Raw genomic sequence first — 24,120 nt, forward strand, 5'->3', positions numbered from 1 at the left:
AGATTTCTCCAGATACCTGATTTGCCAGGGCTTGGGGCTTCGTTTCCCTTGTTTATAAGCCACCCATATGGATATTTCTGCTGCTGCAGCCTAAGCAAACTAAGCCAGTGTTGAGTGAGTACCCCCGCACCCCCAAATAGGAACTTGCTCCTAAAAAGAGGGGCCTTGTTGGAACAGGAACTAGCCAGCAGGCTCACTGGCTGAAGTCATAGCTTGGACCGTGTGAGCCCCAGTAGGTGCTGACTGCTGAATTATGCCCACAGAATGGCACTGCCAGCCTGCCATGTGGGTGTGTTACCAGATAAGTGGGGAAATAGGACAGTTCTTCCAATGGTTCCAGTTCTCGAATTAATGAAAGTAGCATGTGTGAGGTACTGGGTTCCATCCATAGTACTAGGGGAAAAAAACAAAGTCAATAAATGTAGAAGGAAGCAGTCACCTTTATTTGTGACTGGTAAAAGTCCACTGATAGTTGTTAAAATAAGTAGTGAAAGTTTGAGGTGAAACAGGGTTTGCGTGATCTCTGAGTATCTTCCCCAAAGTACTCGTTTTGCTAACTTTTATTGCTCCAACAGATTGTCTCAAATTTAGTGGTTTAGTTGGGCACAGTGACATACATCTGTGATCCCAGCTGCTTGGGAGGCTGAGGCAGGAGGATCACAGGCTTAAAGCTAGCTTTTTTTGAGAGTGATGCAGTTTTGGGTGCAGTGGGGCACTGTGCAGCCTGGTTCTGCTCCTGACTCACCACTGTTCCCTGTTGCCGAGGAACGAGTCTGTCAGAAAGCCATACCTCAGCCGTGGTATTTAGTGACACCAGAGATACCCATGGAACCAGAGGTGGTGATTCATCGAATTAGAAGCAACTTAACCAGCGACAATGTAAAATTGTTTGAGTATGTGTGCTGACTTGATCAGAGGCTCAAAGGAAGGAGTCTCAAAGTGAAAGAACCTGTTCGCATGCCTACCAAGACTATGAGAATCATTTCAAGAAAAACCTCGTGAAGGTTCCAAGGCAGGGGATTGTCTCCAGATGAGGATGCACGGGCCACACATTGGCTTGCACACAAGCCTTTTGACATTGTTAAGCAGCTTACTTCCATCAGTACTGAGCCAGGAGTGGAGGTGGAGGTCACAACTGCAGATACCTAAGTCAGCTATTTTAATTAATTAGATTATCAGTTATTAAAAAAAAAAAAAAACAAAAACTCAAGGCTAGCCTGGGCAACTTGGTGACACCCTGTCTCAAAGATGATTTTTGAAAAGTGCTGGGGGTTGGGGGGGGTGGCTCCATGGTAGAGTATTCCCGAGTTCACTCTCCAAACAAAAATAAAGAGGGCTCAAAAATATGAATTTATTGTTTTTCCTTTGTAGGTGAGAAATGAAGCCGAACCCCAGGTTTGCTGGGCTGAAATCCAGGTGCTGGCAAAGACTAGTGCCTCCTGGGGGATCCAGAGGGGAATCTTCTCCTGCCTTTTGCACACCGCTCTCCCTCTTCCACTTTCAAGGACCCTCATGATGACTTTGGGCATGTTGGGATAATGCAGGAAGCACCTCTTACAGTCTGTAGACTGGCAACCTCCATTCAGTCTGCTGCCTTCCACAAGATTTATTAGCTGCCAAGGGAAAGTTAGTAATTTTAGAGTGGAGAAACTAGGTCAGATCACCACCAAGAGACCTGATCCCAGGTGATGCACTCACTGAAAGACACACCTCATTTCTCTGGCTCTCTACCAGAAATGCACAACCCAGTTCAGTCGTGAGAAACTGAGGAACAGTCAGCACAATAGCTGATGGGTACTCCTCAAATCATGAGGTGGTAAAAGACGAGAAGATGAACTGCCACGGGTTGAGGCTGTGACATCAAATATGTGAGATCCTGGTGACATTAGTGGGAAGCATTGACACTGGTTTTGGTTGGGTTCATGGTGCACCAGCGGCAACTTTCTGGTGCGCACAAGGAGAACGTCAGCACGAGATGCCACTCTGGTGGGGCCATCATCATACCTGTCCCGAGGTTTATTAGCTTTCAGCACAATGGTGCACACCTGCCCCAGCACTTGGGAGGCGAAGGCAGGAGAATCGCTTCAACCCATAAGTTTGAGACCTGCCTGGGCAACTTGAAAAGGCCTCAACTTAAAAAGAAAAAAAGTTAAAACATTTTTTTTTGTGGGGGAATTTTGGTGATGGGATTGAACCCTTAGCCTTTGCTAAGCATTCAGTCTACCACTGGCTTCATCTCCAGCCTCTAAAAAATAATGAGCACCTAAGCCTGGGGGTTCAGGTAGATAAGACGATAGAAACCCACGGAAAGTGTCAGCAGAGTGCTACAGCTGGGGGCTGTGCAGGGCGAATGAAGGCTTAGGTGGGTCACCCTCATGGAGAGGCAGGGTCTTAGGTGCCCCTCCCTGCCTGGCTGTGCCCTCTGCATGATCAGGGTCAGCTTGCACCAGTGGCTCAGGTCATCCTGTCTCCACCCTCCTCCCCATAGTCTCAGCTAAGGGAAGGGCTGTACATCTTACAATTTATTCATCTTTTTATCCTCATGCCTTGGAGATGTACGAAAGTAGGAGAATGTCTCCAGACTGTACTGCTGGCCCACTGACCACTGTGTGCACAGATCCTGGGCACTGGTCTGGTTGCAGTACTGGGAATTGAACCCAGGGCCACTGAGCTATGTTCCTCAACATAAAATATGTGTATATATTATATGTATATATATATTTTTTTTTAATTTTTTTTTTGAGACAGTTTTGGTAAGCTGCCCAGGCTGGCCTCAAACTTGGGATCCTCTTGCTTCAGCCTCCCAAGTTGCGGGGATCACAGTCATGGCCACAACTGGCAAGACTGAGTGTTAAAGTCCATTGCCATTCTCTGGTTTTGTTGAATACACGAATGAATGTTTGAAAATTCCTAATTCTATGCAAACAGTCCCACTGTGGGATGGCTGGACTTAGGACTCCACGCTAGGGGAAGCTGCCTTCAGGAGGAGAAGCACTGCCAGGGGGCCTGGGGGCCGGGGCCTGGGGCCTGGGGCCTGGGGCGTGCAACAGGCTGTTCACTGGCTGTACACCAGCTCCCCTGTAGTTCAAATTGTGATTTCCACTGGTCGGGACAGGCGGTATGGTACCTGGGCTGCTGCTGGTCAGCTCCCAGCCAGCCACCAGATCTGGGGACAAAGACCCTACTCGGCAGTGTGTCTTGTCACTGTTGTCTGGGTTAAATTACAAGAGATGTTCAACACTTTATTAAACAAAGTAGGCTTTGTGTTTGGTGGTTTTACCCGACTATGGACCAATGCAGGCATCCTGGGCAGTAGCTCAGGTGTATTAAAACGTATGCATTTTCGGTGTATTCCACTTGCAATGGGTTTATGGCATGTGACTCCATCCTAAGTTGAGCTGCACCTGCACCTGCAGCTGTTAGTGGTTGGATGGTGTCCCTCCAAAAGATGTGCTGAGCACCTGACACCTGTACCTCAGAATGGGACTTTGTTTGGGTCAGTCTGCATATGCAATTAGTTAAATCATTAGGGTGGCCCCTGCTCCAGAGCCTGGTGTCCTGAGGAAGACAGGGTGGAACAAAGGCTGGAGTAATTCATCTGCAAGCCAAGGGATGCCTGGGTTGACCATCCACCCGGAGCTGGAGAGGCAGGGAGACCCTTCTACAGGTTTCAGAATGAGTACAGTCTGTGCCCGCCTGAGCTGGGAGAGATGTGGCTTTTTTATCTTACACCAGTCCATGTGATGCTTGTTCCAGTCACCACAGGACACTAACAAAACTGCTGGACAGCAAAAGGAGGAACACCTGCGGTCCACTACCTCTTCCCACCTGATGTTTGCACAGCTACACCTTCGATTGCCAGACAAGGCACAGGGCTGGGGGAGACCCAGTGGATCAGACTCTGTTGCCACCTGCTCTGCTGGACAGCCCTGTGTGTAGGAACTCACTGCAGCTGCAAGCCCCCTGCAAGCACCAGCCAGGTCCAGAGCACAGACCCACCATCTTAGTCTGTTTTGAGCTGCTGGCAAAATAAAACTAACCGGGTAATTTATAAAAAGAACAGATATTTGTTTCTCAGTTCTGGAGGTTGGGAAGTTCCAGATGAAAGTACTATCTCTCTGCTTTTAAGATGGAGCCGTAAAAACCACTTCCTCCAGAGGTGAAAACATTGTGCCCTCGCTTACCAGAAGATAGGAGACACCTTCCTGTGAACCCGTATGGGGTTATCCCACACATGGAGTGAGTCCCCTTGTCCAAATCCTTCCCAAAGCCCACCTCCCCACCCTGCTGCCCCAATCAGTTTCCAGCACCAAGCTCAGGTATCAGAGGCAAGTAATTGCTCCCAATAGAGCATCTGAAGTAGCCTCCAACTCTCCTCCCTCCCAAGTACTATGAGCAACTCTTCAAGGGACAGACTGCCCCAGTGAGGAGCGTGGACATCCTCCATGCTCCCTGTGGGGGAACCAGTGCCTGCTGTGAGGACACTCCATGGGCTGCCAGCCATGAGACCTCTGTAGCCTGTGGACAAATGTGGTTTCAGGAAAGACCCTGAAGTATAGGCACCTAGCTCCCGTTCTCCTGGCTGGGGCAATGTTTGTGTTCCCAGCCAATACCTGGGCTAATTTGTTACCCAGCAATAGGTGATACAGCTAGGACCTGTTTTCTAGGAGGGGTCCCACTTTGGCAGCACTTTTCTGTAAAGAAAAGTGTGGTCAGAGAGAGATCCAAGAAGGCAAACTAGAGGGAGCCTGCGTTCCTTGACGCTCCATAACTCGGGTTTCAAGCAGAGGACATCTGTTTCTTGGTGAGGCAGTTTTTGCTGCTTATCGATCCCCTGCTGTTTACCCCATTTGTCTACTGTGACCACCTGCAGTCTGCCAGCATATCCACTACTTTTTGAGTGCAGATTGCTCACTGTCTGGCGCCTACCATCTGCCATTTGCCTGCCTCTTGCCTGTTCATCACCTGCCTTTCACCTACCCATCACCTACTACCCGAGGTTCACCTGCCGATCATCTGACAGCAACCGGCAGACCGACCATAGACTGCCAGTGGAATGCCAGCTGCCTGCTGTTGCCTGGAAGTTCACTGTCACAGTACCTGCAGGTTTGGTTACACGTGGCTGCTGCCATTTTGAGAAAACAGCCAGGACTCATAGAATCCCTGGCTAGACTGACTGAACCCCGTCTCCAGGACCCCTCAGCCCAACTTACCACTCTCTGCTTCCAGGGCCCTCAGACAACTGCTCCCCACCTCCAGGACCCTGCAACCAGACTGACCACACCACACCTCCAGGATCTCCAGCTGACCACGCCCACACCCCCGAGCTGCAGCTCCCCATTTGCCAACACATTTGGAAGCCAGAGCAGCCATCTTGGATAATCCTGGAAGCCGTATCTCCCATCTTTAGGTGGGGCAAACCCCACCCTGAGACGCCTACTGGAGACTTGAAGCTCATTGTCAGGTACCTGTCCTGCATCAGGCTACTGAAGGCTTGGAGGTTTGAATACTATATTCAAAGTGTACCATATTCATAGTGTAGACTTTTTTTTTTCTCCTTATTGAAAAATTCTAAGTTTTTATTTCTTTATTTTTTGGCTCTCTTTTCCTTCTGTTTACCTGTTCCCTCAGAGTCTCTTTCTCCCTTTTTTTTTTTTTTTGAGGTGAGGGGATTGAACCCAGGGCCTTGTGCTTGTGAGGCAAGCGCTCTACCAGCTGAGCCATCTCCCCAGCCCTCTTTCTCCCTTTTCTCATGCTAACAACCAACTTCTTTTGATTACACTTTCACACTTTCTATGATCTAGAGCTTCTATGTACTCTTTTCTTATCCCATTAACAGCTACATCCTACACCCATCCCCACCCTCTTTGTCCTCCGTTAGGAACTGCAGACCTTATTGCAAATCTCTTTGTTATACTGTAGATGATAATTGAACTCATTCTGTTTATTATGACAATATTGTTAACGCCTTTATAGGGACTATTTGGTTTAGGGCTGCATATTATCTATACTGGGCACTGCTAATATTGTTCTCCCCCTTAAAGAAAAGGTTTTGGGAACTTATAGGGTCACTATAAGCCTATAAGCCTATAAGGGGGAAACTACAGTACCCCAGGTCTACACTGCTAGAGGGGAAGACACATGAACAACATGAAAAAGCAAGGGAATAAAATGATCCAAACAAACCTAGATTCTATATTAAGAAAATCCAGTGACAGCATGGTAGAAGAAATATCAGAAAAGGAGTTCAGAATATACATAATTAAAATGATTTGTGAAGCAAAGGATGAGATAAGAGAGCAAATGCAGGCAATGAATGATCACTCCAATAAGCAGTTGAAAGAGCAACTACCATAAGCAAAAGATCATTTCAACAAAGAGATAGAGATTCTCAAAAAGAAAAATCAAACAGAAATTCTTGAAATAAAGGAAACAATAAACCAATAAAAAACTCAATGGAAAGCACCACCAACAGACTAGATCATGTGGAAGACAGAACCTCAGACAATGAAGACAAAATATTTAATCTTGAAAACAGAGAAGATGTTAAGAAATCATGAATCTCCAAGAACTATGGGACATCATGAAAAGATCGAACTTCAGAATTATCAGGATTGAGGAAGGCACAGAGATACAAACCAAAGAAATGAACAACCTATTCAATGAAATAATATCAGAAAATTTCCCAAACCTGAAGAAGGAAATGGAAAATCAAATACAAGAGGCTTACAGAACACCAAGTGCACAGAATCGCAACAGGTCCACACCAAGGCACATTATAATGAAAATGCCTAACATTCAGAATAAAGATAGGATTTTGAAGGCCGAGAGAGAAAAGGATCAGATTACATATAGGGGGAGACCAATACGGATAGCAGCCAACTTCTCAACCCAGACTCTAAAAGCTAGAAGGGCCTGGAACAACGTATTTCAAGCTCTGAAAGAACATGGGTGCCAACCAAGAATCCTTTACCCAGCAAAACTAACCTTCAGATTTGAAGATGAAATAAAATCCTTCCATGATAAACAAAAGTTAAAAGAATTTACAAATAGAAAGCCTGCGCTGCAGAATGTTCTCAACAAAATATTCCATGAGGAGGAAATGAAAAATAACAATGGAGGTCAGCAAAGGGAGGAACTACCTTAGAGAAAAACCACTCAAAGGAGAAACCAAGCCAACTTAAAAACCAAAAATAAGCCCAAATGACTGGGAATACAAATCATATCTCAATAATAACCCTGAACGTTAATGGCCTAAATTCATCAATCAAAAGACATAGACTGGCAGAATGGATTAAAAAGAAAGACCCAAGAGTATGCTGCCTGCAAGAGACTCATTTCATAGAAAAAGATATCCACAGACTTAAGGTGAAAGAATGGGAAAAAACCTACCATGCACATGGACTCAGTAAAAAAGCAGGGGTTTCCATCCTTATTTGAGATAAAGTGGACTTCAAGCCAAAGTTAGTCCGAAGGGATAAAGAAGGACATTTCATACTGCTTAAGGGAACCATAAATCAGGAAGACATAACGTTAGTAAATATTTATGCCCCAAACAACGGTGCATCCACATACATCAAACAGATCCTTCTCAATGCCAGGAATCAAATAGACCACAACACAATAATTCTGGGTGACTTTAACGCACCGCTGTCACCACTAGATAGATCTTCCAAACAAAAACTAAACAAAGAAACCATAGAACTGAATAACACAATCAATAACCTAGACTTAATAGACATATATAGAATATTCCATCCATCAACAACCGAATTCACTTTCTTCTCAGTGGCACATGGAACCTTCTCAAAAATAGACCATATGTTATGCCACAAAGCAGCCCTTAGGAAATGCAAAAAATAGAGATACTGCCTTGTGTTCTATCAGATCATAATGGACTGAGAGTAGAAATCAATGAGAAAATAAAAAACACAAATTACTCCAACACCTGGAGATTAAATAATATGCTATTGAATGAGACATGGATAACAGAAAACATCAGGGAGGAGATAAAAAAATTCTTAGAGGTCAATGAGAATGACGATACAACATATCAAAATCTCTGGGACACTATGAAAGCAGCACTAAGAGGAAAATTCATTGCATGGAGCACATTCAAGAAAAGAATAAAAAGTCAACAACTAAATGACCTAACATTACGGCTCAGAGCCCTAGAAAAAGAACAGAACAACACCAAAAGTAGTAGAAGATAGGAAATAATTAAAATCAGAGCTGAAATCAATGAAATTGAAACAAAAGAAACAATTCAAAAACTTGACAAAATAAAAAGTTGATTCTTTGAGAAAATAAACAAAATAGACAAACCCTTAGCCACACTAACAAAGAGAAGGAGAGAGAAAACTCGGATTACTAAAATTCGTGATGAAAAAGGAAATATCATGACAGACACCACTGAGATACAGAACGTAATGAGAAGCTACTTTGAAAATCTGTATTCCAACAAAATAGAAAATACTAAAGACATCAATAAATTTCTAGAGACATATGATCCTTCCAAACTGAACCAGGAGGTCATACACAATTTAAACAGATCAATATCAAGCAATGAAATAGAAGCCATCGAAAGCCTGCCAATCAAGAAAAGCCCAGGACCAGACGGATTCTTGGCCGAATTCTACAAGACCTTCAAAGAACTCGTTCCAATACTTCTCAAAGTATTCCAGGAAATAGAAAAGGAGGGTACCCTACCAAACTCATTCTATGAAGCTAACATCACCCTCATACCCAAACCAGACAAAGACACATCAAGAAAAGAAAATTTTAGACCAATATCCTTGATGAATGTAGACACAAAAATCCTTAACAAAATCCTGGCAAACCGCATCCAAAAACATATTAAGAACATGGTGGTGCACCATGATCAAGTGGGGTTCATTCCAGGAATGCAAGGTTGGTTCAACATTTGTAAATCAATAAACGTAATCCATCATGTCAATAGACTTAAGGATAAGAATCATATGGTTATTTCAATTGATGCAGAAAAAGTGACAAAATACAACACCCCTTCATGCTCAAAACACTAGAAAAAACAGGGATAGTAGGAACATACCTCAACATTGTAAAGGCTATCTATGCTAAGCTCACAGCCATTCTTAATGGAGAAAAACTGAAAGCATTCCTTTTAAAAACTGGAACAAGACAGGGATGCCCTCTTTTACCACTTCTATTCAACATCGTCCTTGAAATACTAGCCAGAGCTAATATTAGACTAAAGAAATTAAAGGGATACGAATAGGAAAAGAGGAACTCAAGCTGTCACTATTTACTGATGACATGATTCTCTATTTAGAGGATCCAAAAAACTCCACCAGAAAACTTCTAGATTTCATAAATAAATTCAGCAAAATAGCAGGATATAAAATCAACATGCATGAATCTAAAGCATTTTTATACGCAAGCAATGAAACATCAGAAAGGAAAATGAGGAAAACAACTCCATTTGCAATAGCCTCAAAAAAAAAAATAAAATAAAATACTTGGGAATCAATCTAACCAAAGAGGTGAAAGATCTCTACAATGAGAACTACAAAACATTAAAGAAAGAAATTGAAGAAGACCTTAGAAGATGGAAAGATCTCCCATGTTCTTGGATAGGCAGAATTAATATTGTCAAAATGGCCATACTTCCAAAAGTGCTATACAGATTCAATGCAATTCCAATTAAAATCCCTATGACATTTCTCATAGAAACAGAAAAAGCAATCATGAAATCCATCTGGAAGAACAAAAGACCTGGAATAGCCAAAGCAATCCTGGGCAGGAAGAGCGATGCAGGAGGTATCACAGTACCAGACCTTAAACTCTACTGTAGAGCAACAGTAACAAAAACAGCATGGTATTGGCAGCAAATTAGACAAGTAGATCAATGGTACAGGATAGAACACACGGAGACATACCCGCATAAGTAGTTATCTCATAGTAGACAGGGTGCCAAAAACTTACAATGGAGAAAAGATAGCCTCTTCAACAAACTGGCAAAACTGGAAATCCATATGCTGTAAAATGAAATTAAACCCCTATCTCTCACCCTGTATAAAACTCAACTCAAAATGAATCAAGGATCTGGAAATTAGACCTGAGACCCTTCACCAAAGAGAGGAAAAAGTAGGCCTGAGACTCCATCACATTGGCTTAGGACCAGACTTCCTTCACAAGACCCCCATAGCACAAGAAATAAAAGCAAGAAACAATAAATGGGATAGATTCAAACTAAAAAGTTTTTTCTCAGCACAGGAAACAATCAATAATGTGAAAAGAGAGCCTACAGAGTGGGAGAAAATCTTTTCCACACACTTCAGACAGAGCACTCATCTCCAAAGTTTATAAAGAACTTAAAAATTTTTACACCCAAAATACAAAGAACCCAATCAATAAATGGGCTAAGGAAATGGGTAAATACGTCACAGAAGAAGATATACAGGTGATCAACAAGTATATGAAAAAGTGCTGATCATCCCTAATAATTAGAGAAATGCAAATTAAAACCACCCTAAGATTTCATCTAACTCCAATTAGAATGGCTGTTATCTAGAACACAAGCAATAACAAGTGTTGGCATGGATGTGGGGAAAAAGGCACACTCATACATTGCTGGTGGAGTTGCAAATTGGCACAGCCACTCTGAAAAGCAGTGTGGAGATTCCTCAGAAAGCTTGGAATGGACCCACCATTTGACTCAGCTCTCCCACTCCTCAGTTTATACCTGAAGGACTTGAAATCAGCATATACAGTGATGCAGCCACATCAATGTTCATAGCAGTTCAATTCACAATAGCTAGATTGTGGAACCAACCGTGATGCCCTTCAATTGACGAATGGATAAAGAAACTGTGGTGTATATATATGATGGAATATTACTCAGCCATAAAGAAGAATAAAATTATGGCATTCGCTGGTAAATGGATGAAGTTGGAAAATATCATGCTAAGTGAAATAGGCCAAGCCCAAAAAACCGAAGGCCACATGTTTCTCTGATAAGCAGATGATGATATATAATGATGGGTGGGGGCTGGGGGGGAGAGAAGAATGAAGGAACTTTGGATGGTGCAGAGGAAAATGTGATGGGACGGGGTGGAGGACAGCACGAATGGTGTGAATCTACCTTGTGCACAACCATAGAAATGAAAAGTTGTGCCCCCTTTGTGTGCAATGAATCAAAATGTGTCTGTAAAATAAAAAAGATTTTAATAAAATTAAAAATAAAGAAGGAAAGTGTGGTCAGTCTGCCTCATGGAACTCACACATGGTGACCACCACAGAGACTGTTCCTCAGGCCTTGCTAGGCCTCGCCAAGAATCAAGGATACCGGTTGGACATCGTGGCACACAAGGGGCAGGAGGATCACACGTGTGAGGCCGGCCTGACTTAGCAAGACCCCGTCTCCAACAGCGCTGTTTGTGTCCAGTGTGTCGACATGCATCCTCCTGTCATGTATAACTGATTAGAAAATAAGAGATTTCAAGGGGCTGGGGTGGTGTCTCAGTGGTAGGGCATGTGCCTTCAGCACCCCATAAATAAATAAAGGAATTGTGTGCATCTCCAACTAGGAAAAATAATTTTTAAAGGGAAAAAATAAACGAAAATAACAAGGGCTGGGATGCAGTTCAGTGGTAAAGCACCCCCGGGTTCAATCCCCATTACCAAAAAAAAAAAAAAGGAGAACTATAAAAAGAAGAAAAAAGCAGCTCTGGCCTGCAGTCAGCCTGGTCTGCAGGTGCTGAGGCCTGAGTGCGTATTGCTCTGAGAATCTGAGAACCCAGATACAGGAAGGCAGGACTCTGCCTTATGCAGGTGCTCTCAGGAGCCTTCTTCCTCCCTGCCACTGTGGTACTGGGGATTGAACCCAGTGCACTTACCCCGACCCACTTTATATTTTATTTAGAGACGGTCTTGCCAAGTTGCTTAGAACTTCACTGAGTTGCTGAGGCTGGCTTTGAATTTGCAGTCTGCTGGGATGACGGGAGTCTGCCACCAGGCCCACTCCCCTGACACTCCTCTCCTGCATATGACTGATGTTTCCATTGCTTCCCCACCAGGGTCCTGGGTTCGATTGGCCCCTTCTCCCTTGGACTGCCCTGACTCTCTCTGGTCATAGGAAGCAGATGCCTTTACAAGGAATATGGGGTTGATCATGAGCAGCATGGACATCCATTATCAAACATGTCCTCCCTAGCATAGGGGTCTCCACTGGGCACTGTTAGTGGCTTTTTGGGTCCTAGGGACAGGCACATCCACACAGTAAGTCAAGATGTCTCCTTAGTCTCTTTGTTGCTCTGGGACTCTATCCTGGGTCCAGGCTGTCACCGTGAACCCCATGGGGAATGGCACAAGTCCGTAGAGTAGGCCATGCCCTAGGAATCTGGCAGCTCCCTGACTTCGGGAAGACCCCTGAGGCTGGAGTTGACAGACTCAGCCCTCAGACCCTGCTCTCTGCAGCAGCTGGCCAGCAGGAATTATGGGCCCACGAGAAGCCCAGAGAGGGAGCGGGGCTCTTGTGCCGAGTACAGGCTCATTTCTAAAAGACCTGCTGTCGATCTGGGAGCCCCAGCGGTTCCCCAGCAGATGCAGGACACAGAGGGTGTTTGTTCCGTTCGTTTTAAGCTCACTCACAGGTGAGACAGGTGTGTGTTGCATTAGGTTTTGATTACAAGAGAACTATTACTTGCAAGAGGAAATCCAGCCTTAGCTCCCTTTCCATTTCCCCTTCTGAGTCCACAAAAGCCACACATGGATACCACTGGGTTCCAACCCTGGCTTGTCACTCCCCCTGGAGGGCTTTTGAAGACAAGGGTGCCCTCTAGCTGGGCACTGGATGACCACCTGCTGTCCTCCAAGGGTCTTCTGTCTGATATAAGCCAAGGCTTCTGGAGACTGCAACCTGGCTCCTGGGGTCCTGGCTCTGGGTTGTACAAGAATGTGTCACTGTCCTCATACTTCACACCAAGCAGGTAAGCAGGATCCTGCCGCACACTTGGCTGCTGGGCGAGGTTGCCATGGAGAAGAGGAGGATGCAGCTGTGGCATATAGGCAGGTGACCATGCCCAAACTTGAGCACTGGGGCACCAGAGGCTGCTTAAGATGAAGGGACCCAACCTAGGAGGTTGTTGGCAGAAAAGGCCTAGAGCCAGGCTTCCAACCCTCTTGTGAGGAATCTTGAGGATGGATGGGGCATGGGCGCTGGCTTGGGAACACTGACCCCACCCTTCCAACTTCTGAATCTGCAGACAGCTGTCCTGGAGCCTCTGCTCCCACCTCCTGGCACCCACACCCACCCCTTGGAAAGGGCTCCCTGAGGACCTATGGCTACCACTCTGTTCACACCTGGGCACACCTCTCTGGAGGGGAACCTGAAAGTCCAATGGCCAGGAGTATCATTGAACCAGAACAGAGAGCAGGGAAAGATGCCAAACTCCAAAGGGCTGTAAGTACTAGATTCTCTCAGGGCAGCTGCAAAGCCGGGAGGGTTAGGGGCAGTGGTTTGGGATCTTTGGCAGGCACGAACTTCTGAGTGGGTGGGGACAGCACCCATACTGCCCACAACTCTCTAGATCACAGCAGTCTGTTCATGGGTACTTAGAGGAGAATGCTGACCGCAACCCCACAGTAGACTCAGGTCATACCTACCCACCCCAGACATCTGCCATGACCACAGACTGACTCACCTAGAGTGCCCACACCCTGTACCACCACATGAAGAAGTGCTAGAGAGCCCTCGCACCAGTCCCAGACAGCTCTGCGGCACACTGGCTCCAGGGCTAGCTAAGTGACAGGGAGGGGGCTCCACCTGCCCAGCCCAACTTTTTCTTCCTCTGATATCTGCTCCCTGTGGAACCCTCCCCCGTGAGAAGACAGACAGACGTTCTTGCCTACTGGGAGAGAGGAGCTGGCTCGAGGACATGCCTTCATGTGACCGGCCAACCCAACACAAGGACCCACGCACTCGTGACACTGCCATTAGATTTATTAAGGTTGCCCCCATATCCACTACAAGGGCCACCGAGAGGGGACCCAGCCACACCTGGTCCTGTGTCTGAACTGGGAGACCATGTCTCACACCCCGGTGGCTCCTCTAGGGAGAGCCAATGGTCAGATGCGCCACCAGGACTGGACAACTCGGAGTGCAGAGTGCGGAAAAAGAAGCAAGAAGCTGAGGGTGCGAGGGGAGGGGATGTCGCAGGAACAAAGGTTGCATCTAGGCAGAGTTGAGCAAAACAAAACACGCGTTCTCGTCGCCGCCGTGTCCAGTGCCTCTAGCCCGACATCTCCTCCCGCTGCTCCTTGTTCCTGCGCACCTCGGCCGCATGCAGCTCCTGCAAAGTCAAGCGGTTCCCTGAAAGTACGGCCTGAGGGGAGCTGGGCCCCAGGGCCCTGGCGCAGGGAACTTCAGGTACTTCCCAAGCAGGACCGTGTGTTCCGGGGAGACAAAAGCGAAGGCGGCGCAGCGCCGGGCGCGGAGGCGCCGGACACCGGGACAGCGTGCCCAGCCTTGAGGCCTGAGGGGCCCGCTCGCCCGCCGGCCCCGCCCTCCTGGCCCCGCCCTCCTGGCCCCGCCCTCCTGGCCCCGCCCTCCGCCACCTCGAGCCCCGCCCCGGGCCCACCTTCTCGCGCAGCCTCTCCCGCAGCGCCGCCAGGTGCGCCTCGCGGATCTCCTTGCTGAGCTCCATCTTGTAGTTGAGTTTCTCCTCCGCCAGGCGGCTGAAGTTGTTGTTCTCCTCCAGCGCTTTGTGCAGCACCTCGCGCTCGTGCTCACGCCGCTCCGCCAGCTGCTTCAGCACCTGCGCCTCCTGCGTCTGCGCGGGGCCGGGCGCGTGAGCGGCGACCTCGGCCCCGCCGCGCCCCGGCCCACCGCCCTAGCGCGTGGCGGCCAGCCCAGCCCCGAGTGTCTCGTCTGCCCCCGGGCGCCGTCCTGGGGACGGTCTGACCACCTCCAGGCCTGGGTCGGGCAGGGAGAAGGGGGTCGCGCTTCTTCCGCATAGCGCAGACTCTGTCCCTCCTCTGCTACCCAATGACTGTCCCTGCCCCGCACATCGTCCTGCTGTTCTGGCTCTACCCTATCCTGCTGTCCACGGACACATCCTAAGAGCTGGACCTGCACTGTCCCGCCCTGCTTGCCTGGGACCTCCCAGGCTTTGGCACTGAAAGTTAGCTTGCCGGGGACCCCTCAGTCCCAAAGGAGCTGAAGTGGCTCGCCCTTACGCTGTCCTTGGCCTCAAAGCTGCCCCTCTCCTCGCTGGACTGGGAGCATCTGTGCAAGCACGCCCTGTCCTGTGGCTGGTCCCTCCCAGGCCACACTGCCTAGCCTTCCCACCCGGGAAGACCCACCTCTCTCTGACCCGTGGGGTGGGGCCCCCTTGGCGGACTCCAGGCTCCCCAGGATAATTAGTCTGTTTCTGCCTTCTGACTGACTGCGAGGCCTTCATCCCTGCACCAGTCAGTTGGTTGACCAGTGGAGCCTGCTAAGCCACTTCCCACTGGACAGCCAGTGGACCTGAGCTCTGGGGTTGCATCCCCAGACCAAGTCCTTCTCTTACGTTTCAGTTTCAAAGGGCCTGGAGTGAGGGGAGGGGTGGGGAGGGGGCCTGGAGCCCACACCCACTTCTCTCAGTGCCCCACTTAGCTCCGTTGCCTGTTCCAACTGAGGATTCTTAGAAGTGAGGCCCATCCTTCACACTCCCCTGCCTCAGATAAGGGCCCCTCCTGGAGGTACCTAACCCCCCAAGCCATGACCAAGGGTTTCCCACCCCATGTGTAGCTGGTGCCATCTTGGCATCCCTACTCCCCATCTCATTCTGTTCTCTCAGGAGGAGGTCCAAGGAATCATGAGTCCTCCGTGACCCCAGGTGTATGCCCTGACCAGGCAGGGGGCTTGAGCAGCCTGGATCTATGGGAGTTGCTTGCCTTCCTCCGCTCCTCAGCTGCCTCCAGTCGCTTCTGCAGCTCCTCCAGAGAGGCATCCTTCCTCTTGGGAGGAGAGGAGAGCACAGGGCTCTCTGGGGACAGGTCAGAAGGGGACTTGAGGATGACCTCGAAGCTCTGGCCAGAGGCCCGCTTATCCAGCTGCTTCACCTCCATGTCTGTAGGGTAAGACCAGACAGGGCATCAAGAGGGCTGGCCAGAGGATGGGGGCAGAGTGAGGGGTCTGTGTGCAGCAGCATGCCAGTCAGGGGCTGAGGGAAGGGGGAAGATGCTCATGCAGGACTCCCAGGCCTGGCCCCTCCTCCCAGAACCACCCTGTGCAGAAGCCAGCCATGCCAGGGTACTCAGAGAGGCCAGGGGAGGTGGAGAGGCAAGGTGGGCAGGCTCTGGCCCACTCACCCCCATACTGGTAGATGGTGTTGGGATGAGGCTGTGAGTAGAAGCAGGAGCAGATGAGGGACAGCACGGACAGCTCCTTCATCTTCTCCTTGTAGGCTGTGGGCATGAGGCCTTGTGAGCAGGTGCCATCACTGCCCCATCCCTGGGGCTGCTGATTGGGGTCCCATTTTTCCCTCCCCATCACCACCTCTGTCATGTCTCCCTGTGAGACAGAGCTGATCATCATGCTGTGTACCCACATCCCCGACCAACATCCCTCCTCTCCAGCTCCTCTGGCTCCAAGCTTTGACTCTGGTGGTATCTCCCTACACTGTTCTCTCTGTGCTTCTCTCTCTCAATCTCTGCCCTCCCCCAGTCCTTTTCTCTCCTGGTGTTTCTGTCTTGCTCTTCTGCATTGCTCTTGATCTCGGCCTTGTTCTTTCTGTATGTCTCTCCCTGCCTGCTGTGGTCTGAATGTCTGTGTCCTCCCAAAATTCACATGCTGAAATCCTGACCCAGTGTGCTGGTGTTAAGAGTGGGGTCTTTGGGAGATGAATAGGTCATGAGGGTGAAATCCTCCCCAATGGGATTAGTGCCCTTAGAGAACAGGGCCCAGGAAGCTCCACCAGCCATTCTGGCATGCAAGGTCACTCTGAGGACACATCTGTGAGCTAGGAGGCAACCTCAGCAGACACCAAATCTGCAGGTACCTTGACCTTGAACTCCTAGCCTCCTGGACTGTGAAGAAGCCATGCAGTTAAAGAGTTTTGTCATGACCACCTGAACAGACCAAGATGCAGTGTGGGTCTTTGTTCACCCTTTCTGATTCTGTCACTGTCTTTGTGTCTTTCTGCCACTCAGGTGCATCCATCCCATTCTCTTTCTGAGTAGCTCTGTGATTATTTGTTGCCATGCATCTTTCTGCCCCTGATACTGCCCCTCCCTGACTCATTCCTGTTTCTCTCCCTCTCTTTCAGGCAAACAAAACCAACCCCCCCCCTTTTGTTGTACTGGGAATTGAACCCAGGGACACTTTGACACTGGGCTACATCCCCAGCCCCTTGTAATTTTATATGTTGAAACAGGGCCTTGCTAAGTTGCCTCAAACTTGTGATCCTTCTGTCTCAGCCTCCCAAATAGCTGGGATCATAGGAGTAAGCCACCAAACCCAGCCTAACCCCACTCTCCTGACTGGGACCAGTCAGATGTGAGCACTTCTCTCTCCCACTCTCTTCTTTCTTTCTTCTTTTTTAGACAGATTCTCACCACGTTGCCCAGGCTGGCCTTGAACTCCTGAGCTCAAGGGACCCCTCCTGCCTCACCTTTTGCAGTAGCTGGGACTACAGGTGTGTGCAACGCTGCCTGAACTAGAAACTCTCTGAGCTATAAGCTTGGGTGAAGCCCTCAGATTCTCCCATGTCTCTCCTGTTCACCCTGAGATAAAGCCAGGCCCTCACCAGACACATACTCACTGTCCACCCCGGTAGGCTTGGACAAGGACAAGGAGGAGCTGTCCACTTAGCACTACAGCCCACCCTCTTGCCTTTCCAGATCAAGTGCCATCAACTAGTATCCCTGCCATCTGACCAGAAGAGAAAGTGAGCTAGTCAGGGCAGAGTGGCCCTGACTCCCCTAGGGGGAAGGGAAAGACATCCCCTCTTATAAGGAAGCCATTCAGCTGTTTCAGGTCTATTCACCTTGCTTGAACTCCAGTATGGGCCCTTTGTCTCAGTAATGCTCAACAATTCTGCAAGCGCTGCGTGGTATAGCCACCCAGCCCCACACAGCACCAGGACCCAGCTTGCTGGGTGACTTGAGAGCGTTCCTCAGAGTGCAGTCCTGGGTCTGTACTCTTGCTTCCTCTCCAGTCTGGGAGGCTCTGAGGCCCATGCCTCACCCTCCCTGGCTGGAGAGACCTTCTCAGAAGAGGGGATCCAGCTTCCATACATGGCTATCCGTTAGCACCCCTCAAAGGGACAGACAAGAACTTCACAACTCTTGGTTGGGTGAGAAACTTTTTTTTTTTTTTTTTTTTCCTATACCGAGAATTGAAACTGGGGCTTCTCATATGCTAGGCAAAGGCTCTGCCACTGAGATAAATCCCCAACCCTTTTTAAAAAAATCTTATTTTGAGTAGGGTCTCACTAAGTTGCCCAATCTAGCCTTGAACTTGTGACCCTCCTGCTTCAGTCTTAGTGGACGAGAAGCTTTCTGATCAAGTTTCAAACATGATAATGTTTTTTAAATGAGCTGACATGCCATTGGGAGGACTGTGAGTGTGGAATCAGGACATGGCAGGCAGATGGACCTGAGGTTCAGAGCTAGAGATTCTTGAAGCGCGTGCTTCCCTGGACTGGGCAACAAGTCTTGAGAGGTCAAGTAACATGGTGAGGCCTCACGGCTCAGATGCAGACTCAGAGTTGCCTAAGGAGCTAAACACAAGGCAGAGTCTACAAAAAGCACGAGTAGCATGGTGGCTGGAAGATGCCAAGAGATGCCAAGCCTTCCAAAGTAAGGCTCAGACCTGTGACCAGGCCTCAGGGCAGATTCCGGCAGCTTGCTAGACATGGGGAGATCAGAGTTGCCCTCAGGTGTCCGTGAAGAGTACCATTCTGCGGTTAGCTGTCCCAGTATCTCTGCAGGGCAGGGGTGGATGAAGCCCAGATGGACACATTGGTCCCCTCCGCTACTGGGCCTGACGGGTAGAGACAGGGCGGGGCACTGGGTAGGCGGAGTTCCTGCCTGGGGCCAAGCGAGCGCGTGGGAGAAAACCCAGCTACAGAGTTGACCACAGGGATCGGACACCAGGAGTGAAGCGCAGGAGTGAGGTTCTTGGGGAGAGGAAGTAGGGGCCTGCTGTTCAGTCATCGCAGGCACCAAGAAAAAAGGACGCAGCTGGCCTGGGGCAGTTGGACAGGGCAGCGGGTCTGGTGTGTGCATGTGCGTGTGTGTGCATGTGTGTGCGTGCAGTCCGAGGGTCACCCCTCATTCAATATCCGTTCGGCTTCTGCCCCTCCGCCAGAGCTCGGCACTTGTGGCTGGCCGGGGTGGGGCCTGCCTTCGGGGCTCTGGGTCCGCAGCGCACCAGGCGGAGGTGGGGAGGGAGAGGCAGACCCGCCCCCCCCAAGCCCCCGCCAATCCTGGGAAGATGGGGAGATGGCAGCAGCCCTTCCCCCAACCATCCGAAACCCCTGGCGCAAAGGGTGGTGGCTTTTCTGGCCAGAGCGCGTTGCCCTGGCGTCGCCGAAGGTGGTCCCCGAGCCCGCCCGGTCCCGGGGCGGGGGGTGGCACGCGTCGGGCGGGTGCGGCGCCTGGCTCCAGGCTCACGCTGGTCCGGGCCTCCTGCAGCGCCCCGTCCAGCGCTCCTTAGGCGCAGTGACAGCCCGGGCCGCTGGGGAGAGTCCCACTCGCTCTCCCATCCCCCGCGAAAGCGCGGTCGGACCGATATCTAAGGTCGCCGGCGCCTCAGGTGACCCTCCTCTGCACACTGCGGGCGCCCTCACCCAGGGTCAAGACCCGACGTCCGAACTCGCGGTGGAACCACCCTGCGGCACCCGAAGGAGCAACGCGTCCCCGCGCCCGAAACCCCCACCCGGTCGGGCCGAGGCTCGGCCCCCGCGGCGTTCTGCAGCCTCCGGGTGGTCGCTGCAGTCCCGGCCCTGGGAGCCCTGGCAGGTCCGGCCCAACCTCACAATGCTCAAGGTCCCACACGGGAAAACGCAGCCGGTGACCAGCCCCTGCCTCAGGCGGGCCAGACAATGGCCGCGACTCAGACCTGCCGCAGCCGCTGGAAACCCCAGGCCCCCGGCGCCTACCGGATACGGTGCTGGCCATGGTGCTGGCGGCGACCGGGCTGCGGAGGCCAGAGAGACGCAGGCGGAGGCTGGAGCTGCAGTCGGCGAATGCTGCAGTGCCGGGGAGGGGAGGGAGCGAGGCGCGGGCGGGCGCGGCGGGAGGGAGTGGGCGGGGGAGGGAGGGAGGGAGAGAGGGAGGGGGAGGGAGGAAAGAGAGGGAGAAAGGCAGGAAGGAGGGGGCGATGGGGAGCGCCAGCCAGCGCCTAGGCAGGGGCTGCCGCCGTCAAAGCGGGAGCACCCAGGGAGGGAGCAGAGATGCCAGCAGGAGTGAGACAAGAAGCCCATGCTCCACCCTCCGACAACTAGGGGCTGCTGCCCCCCGACTTGGCTTTGTGCCAGCTCCAGGGTGTGTGGAAGGAAGTGCTATTCTCCACCCCCTTCCGTGTGGGAAGGTCCTACAGTCAGGGTGGGCTCTTGAAAGAAGCTGCTGGAGGCTGGGATGGCCACTGAGCCTGGGTCTGTGCTGAGAGGAATGTCAATGTGGTGCATCCCAGGGGTGGGCATTCCCGGGGTGGGCATTCCCAGGGTGGGCATTCCCAGGGGCAATTCTTCTGTGTCCAGAAAAATGGGCAGGTTCAAGGCAGAGAAGAGGGCAGTCAGGGTGGCGAGGTCAGGACCCCAGCTTTGAAGTGACTAGAGGCAGGTTCTCTGGACCTCTGTTTCTTGGGTGTAAGATGAGACCACGATGCCAGACTCAGATGGTGGAGGAGAGGAAATTTTCCAGAGCTGAGATCCTGCACCCAGTGGAGTGCATCTGTCTTGCTTCCCCCAAAGAGAGAGGCTGGCAGATGCAGTGCTACTCCTGTCTTGGGGATAGAGCCAGTGAGGCCAAGAGAAGGCTTGGTCCACAAGTAATTAAGACTGTAAGACTTAGGACCAGGAATAACACTCAGGGGATCCTTAGAAGTTCCACTCAGAAATGAGGCCAGCTCCAAAAGGCCAAAGTCAAGGACAAGACAAAGGACCCATCTGTCTGGAACAGGCCCAGTCCAATAACATCTTAGTGCTACAAGGAAGTGAATTCTGCCAACATGAATGAGTTTGGAAGCAGGTAGGGCCTTTAGACCTTCCAGAGAAAACTCAGCCCAGTTGATCACCTCCTGTTAGGGTTGGGATTCTGAGAACTATGAACTAATCCATGAGAAGTATTTCGAGCTGCTGATTGATGGCACTTTGTTACACAGATCTGTCAACTAACACACACACACACACACACACATTGGAATTCAGTTCTGGCAGGGAGCTGGGAGGAATGAAGCACAAAAAATTGTTCCTAGCAGTGGTGTTGGTTCTAGTGGAAGCAACCATGTTCTCTGGATGGGTCACTGCAGTGGTAGCTGGGCACTGTCAGTGTCCTTCAGATGGACTCAGCTCCAGGTACTGGAACTCAGGTGCTAGGATCAAGAGAAGTAACTACCTCTGGTCCCTCCAGTCTTCTCCTGTGGATGGAGAGGACTTGTCCAGGCAGACGCAAGGGACTATACTACCTCAGACACACCTGTTCATGTCCTTTCTTGAGTTTCTGTGTCCTTGTTTGGGCTATAGGGGCCATCTGTTTGGTTAGTCCCTGGCACAATAGGTGTATATAACATGCATACAGTAGGTGCATATAACATGCATAGTAGGTACACTGAATGTTTGCCCCAATATGATGGTACCAGCCTTGGAGCAGATTTTTTTTTTTTTTTTCTTTTTGGTAGTACTTAGGATTGAACCCAGGGACACTTTGCTACTCAGCTACATTCCTAGATCTTTTAATATTTTGAGACAGGGTCTTGCTAAGTTTCCCAGTCTGGTCTTGTGGTCCTCCTGCCTCCGCCTCCTGAGTAGCTGGGATTACAGGGGTGTGCCATCACACCCAACTCTTGGATAGATTTGGACTTCTCACCACAGTCAGTTGCAGGAAGTTCATAAGCAGCCATTTGAAAGATGCTTTTTGTGAACTGTGTTTGTAGATTAGCCCCTGCACTGATCTAAAAACAACTCTGGCCCTTCCTAGGAGGTCTTGCCCCTTAGCAGGACACTCCATCATCCAGCAAGCATCTGTCAAGTGCCTACTGGCTGTACACTGGGACTGGGACCTCAAAGCAACAAGAGCACAGGGCAGGAGTCCCGGCAGTCCCAGGCCTAGATAAGCACCCCTGCAGCAGCCAATCATGAGCAGTCCTGGGGCCAGACAGACTTCCTTCCTCCTAGCTCTGTGCAAGTCCCTTCCATTCTGGTCCTCTCCAATCCCACAGACCCCTGCAAGGCAGGCAGGCATTTCACTCTTTTTTTTTTTTTTTTTTTTTTTTTGTAGTTGTAAATGGACAGAATGCCTTTATTTTTTTAATGTGGTGCTAAGGATCAAACCCAGTGCCTCAAACATGCTAGGCAAGTGCTCTGCCACTGAGCTTTAGCTCCAGTCCAGTATTTCACTCTTGTATGGAATGGGGGCCCTTGGACTTGTCTCCTCTCCTTGTTCCACCTTCATCGGCTCCTTTGAGCATTTCACACCTTGGAGGGTCTTTCACCTCTTGGACTCTCCCAGTACCTGCAACATGACTTTTCGCATGCTGTTTCCAACCAATCCACAGGGTGGCCTTCTCTGATTTCTAGTCATGCAGCCCCCTATGTTGTTTTCCTTCCTTGTATTCATCAAGGTGTGACTGGTTCATATCTGTCCTGTGGTCATCCACAGCTGGGTCCCTTGAAACCTGAATGAGCAGATGCTCAACTTAGGTTTGTTGCCTTGGTCAAGATCCCTGTGCCTGCTGAGTGAGGTTTGCTATGGTTTGTCTGGGTTTCCTGGCCTTGTCTCTCAGGTTGGGTTCAGAAGAACTTTTTCCTCTCAGTTCTAGGGATTGAATCCAGGGGTGCTCTGCCACTGAGCTACACCCTCGGCCCTTTTTATTTATTTATTTTATTTTGAGACATGTTATTGCTAAGTTGCCCAGGCTGGCCTCCAGCTTGTGGTCCTCCTGCCTCAACCTGTCAAGTCATTGGAATTTACAGATGTGCACCACCACATCCCGTAGCAGAATGGCTTTTACATGTTTTAATTCAGAAGAGGTCCAGTTCTGGTCCATGAAGACACCAGGTCTTTGGGTCTTGGCCTCTCCTTCCTTAGGTTTTTCAGAAGGAACACTCCTGCTCTCAGAAGATGGTTGGTATGGAGATAAAGTGTGGAAATGCTGGCTCCTTGCAGGCGTTGGGTAATCTAAGCACTCTGCTTCATTTCCTTACACCTAAAGCGTGGACAAGGAGAAATTTATCTCACAGGTCACCGGAGAGAGAAATGTCAACGCCTGCATGGATAGACTGAAACCTGTGCTTAGTGCCCATTCGAGCATGGGGACCTATCTCATCTCCTCCTAATCCCCGCTGAGAGCTGAGAGCATCCGAGACAGGTGCTGGGTGGGGACCAGGGAGTGTCAGGTGCCTCCCCAAACACGACCTCACACATGAGTACGGACACAGATGCCATCAGCGGGAAAACATCCGAGTTAAAGAGAGCGGAGGTGACACTGGAACGAGTGTTGCCTGCTGGCAGCGGGCAGCACCGCTGCTCCCGCTGGGACGTGCGGCGTCGCCTGACCCAAGGCCTTCGGGGAACCTCTCTCCTGGGCCCCCAGTTGACTGGACTCGGCGAGGCCCGTGCTGACCTCTGGGAACACTGACCGGAAGAGAGGCTGAACCAAAGGGAGAGTAAGGACGGGAGGTGAGGCTCTCAGGCGCGCGTCTGGGGCCTGGCAGCCATTTGCGGATTTTACGGACAGTCATCGACGCGAGGCGAGGGCGGCGACCTCGGGAACTCGACGAGCCCGCGCAGCCGTGAGCGCGGTGGCGGCGCCCCGGCAGAGGGAGGAGGTGGCAGGATGGACTCGGCAGGGACGTCGTCGCGGCGGGAGCCGGGCGGGAGCCGGGGAAGGCGGGTGCTGCGCTCAGAAGGGGCCGCGAGGGGCCGCGCGAG

At 50.3% G+C, this 24,120-nt stretch overlaps 1 protein-coding gene across 1 annotated transcript; it reads right to left on the reverse strand.

The window, feature by feature from the left end:
* Positions 1 to 13,963: 13,963 nt before the first annotated feature.
* On the reverse strand, positions 13,964 to 20,287 carry STMN3 (stathmin 3). The gene is made up of 5 exons (XM_079128034.1): positions 20,130 to 20,287; positions 16,336 to 16,431; positions 15,919 to 16,094; positions 14,619 to 14,810; positions 13,964 to 14,330 (listed from the first exon to the last, which is right to left on the reverse strand). The coding sequence occupies exons 1-5, from the start codon at positions 20,146 to 20,148 to the stop codon at positions 14,271 to 14,273; spliced, it is 543 nt and encodes a 180-aa protein (XP_078984160.1). The 5' UTR covers positions 20,149 to 20,287; the 3' UTR covers positions 13,964 to 14,270.
* Between the last annotated feature and the right edge of the window lie 3,833 nt (positions 20,288 to 24,120).

The sequence above is a fragment of the Sciurus vulgaris genome (genome assembly GCF_902686455.1).
Source record: "Sciurus vulgaris genome assembly, chromosome: 2".
Classification (NCBI taxonomy): Eukaryota; Metazoa; Chordata; class Mammalia; order Rodentia; family Sciuridae; genus Sciurus; species Sciurus vulgaris.

What these genes read in the sequence shown, in the direction of transcription:
- STMN3 (XM_079128034.1), bottom strand. An exon ending in CACCATCTACCAGTATGGGG is followed by an intron (nt 16,095 to 16,335) that starts GTGAGTGGGCCA and finishes CTTACCCTACAG; the next exon opens with ACATGGAGGTGAAGCAGCTG. An exon ending in CAGCTGAGGAGCGGAGGAAG is followed by an intron (nt 14,811 to 15,918) that starts GCAAGCAACTCC and finishes GGCCCCGCGCAG; the next exon opens with ACGCAGGAGGCGCAGGTGCT.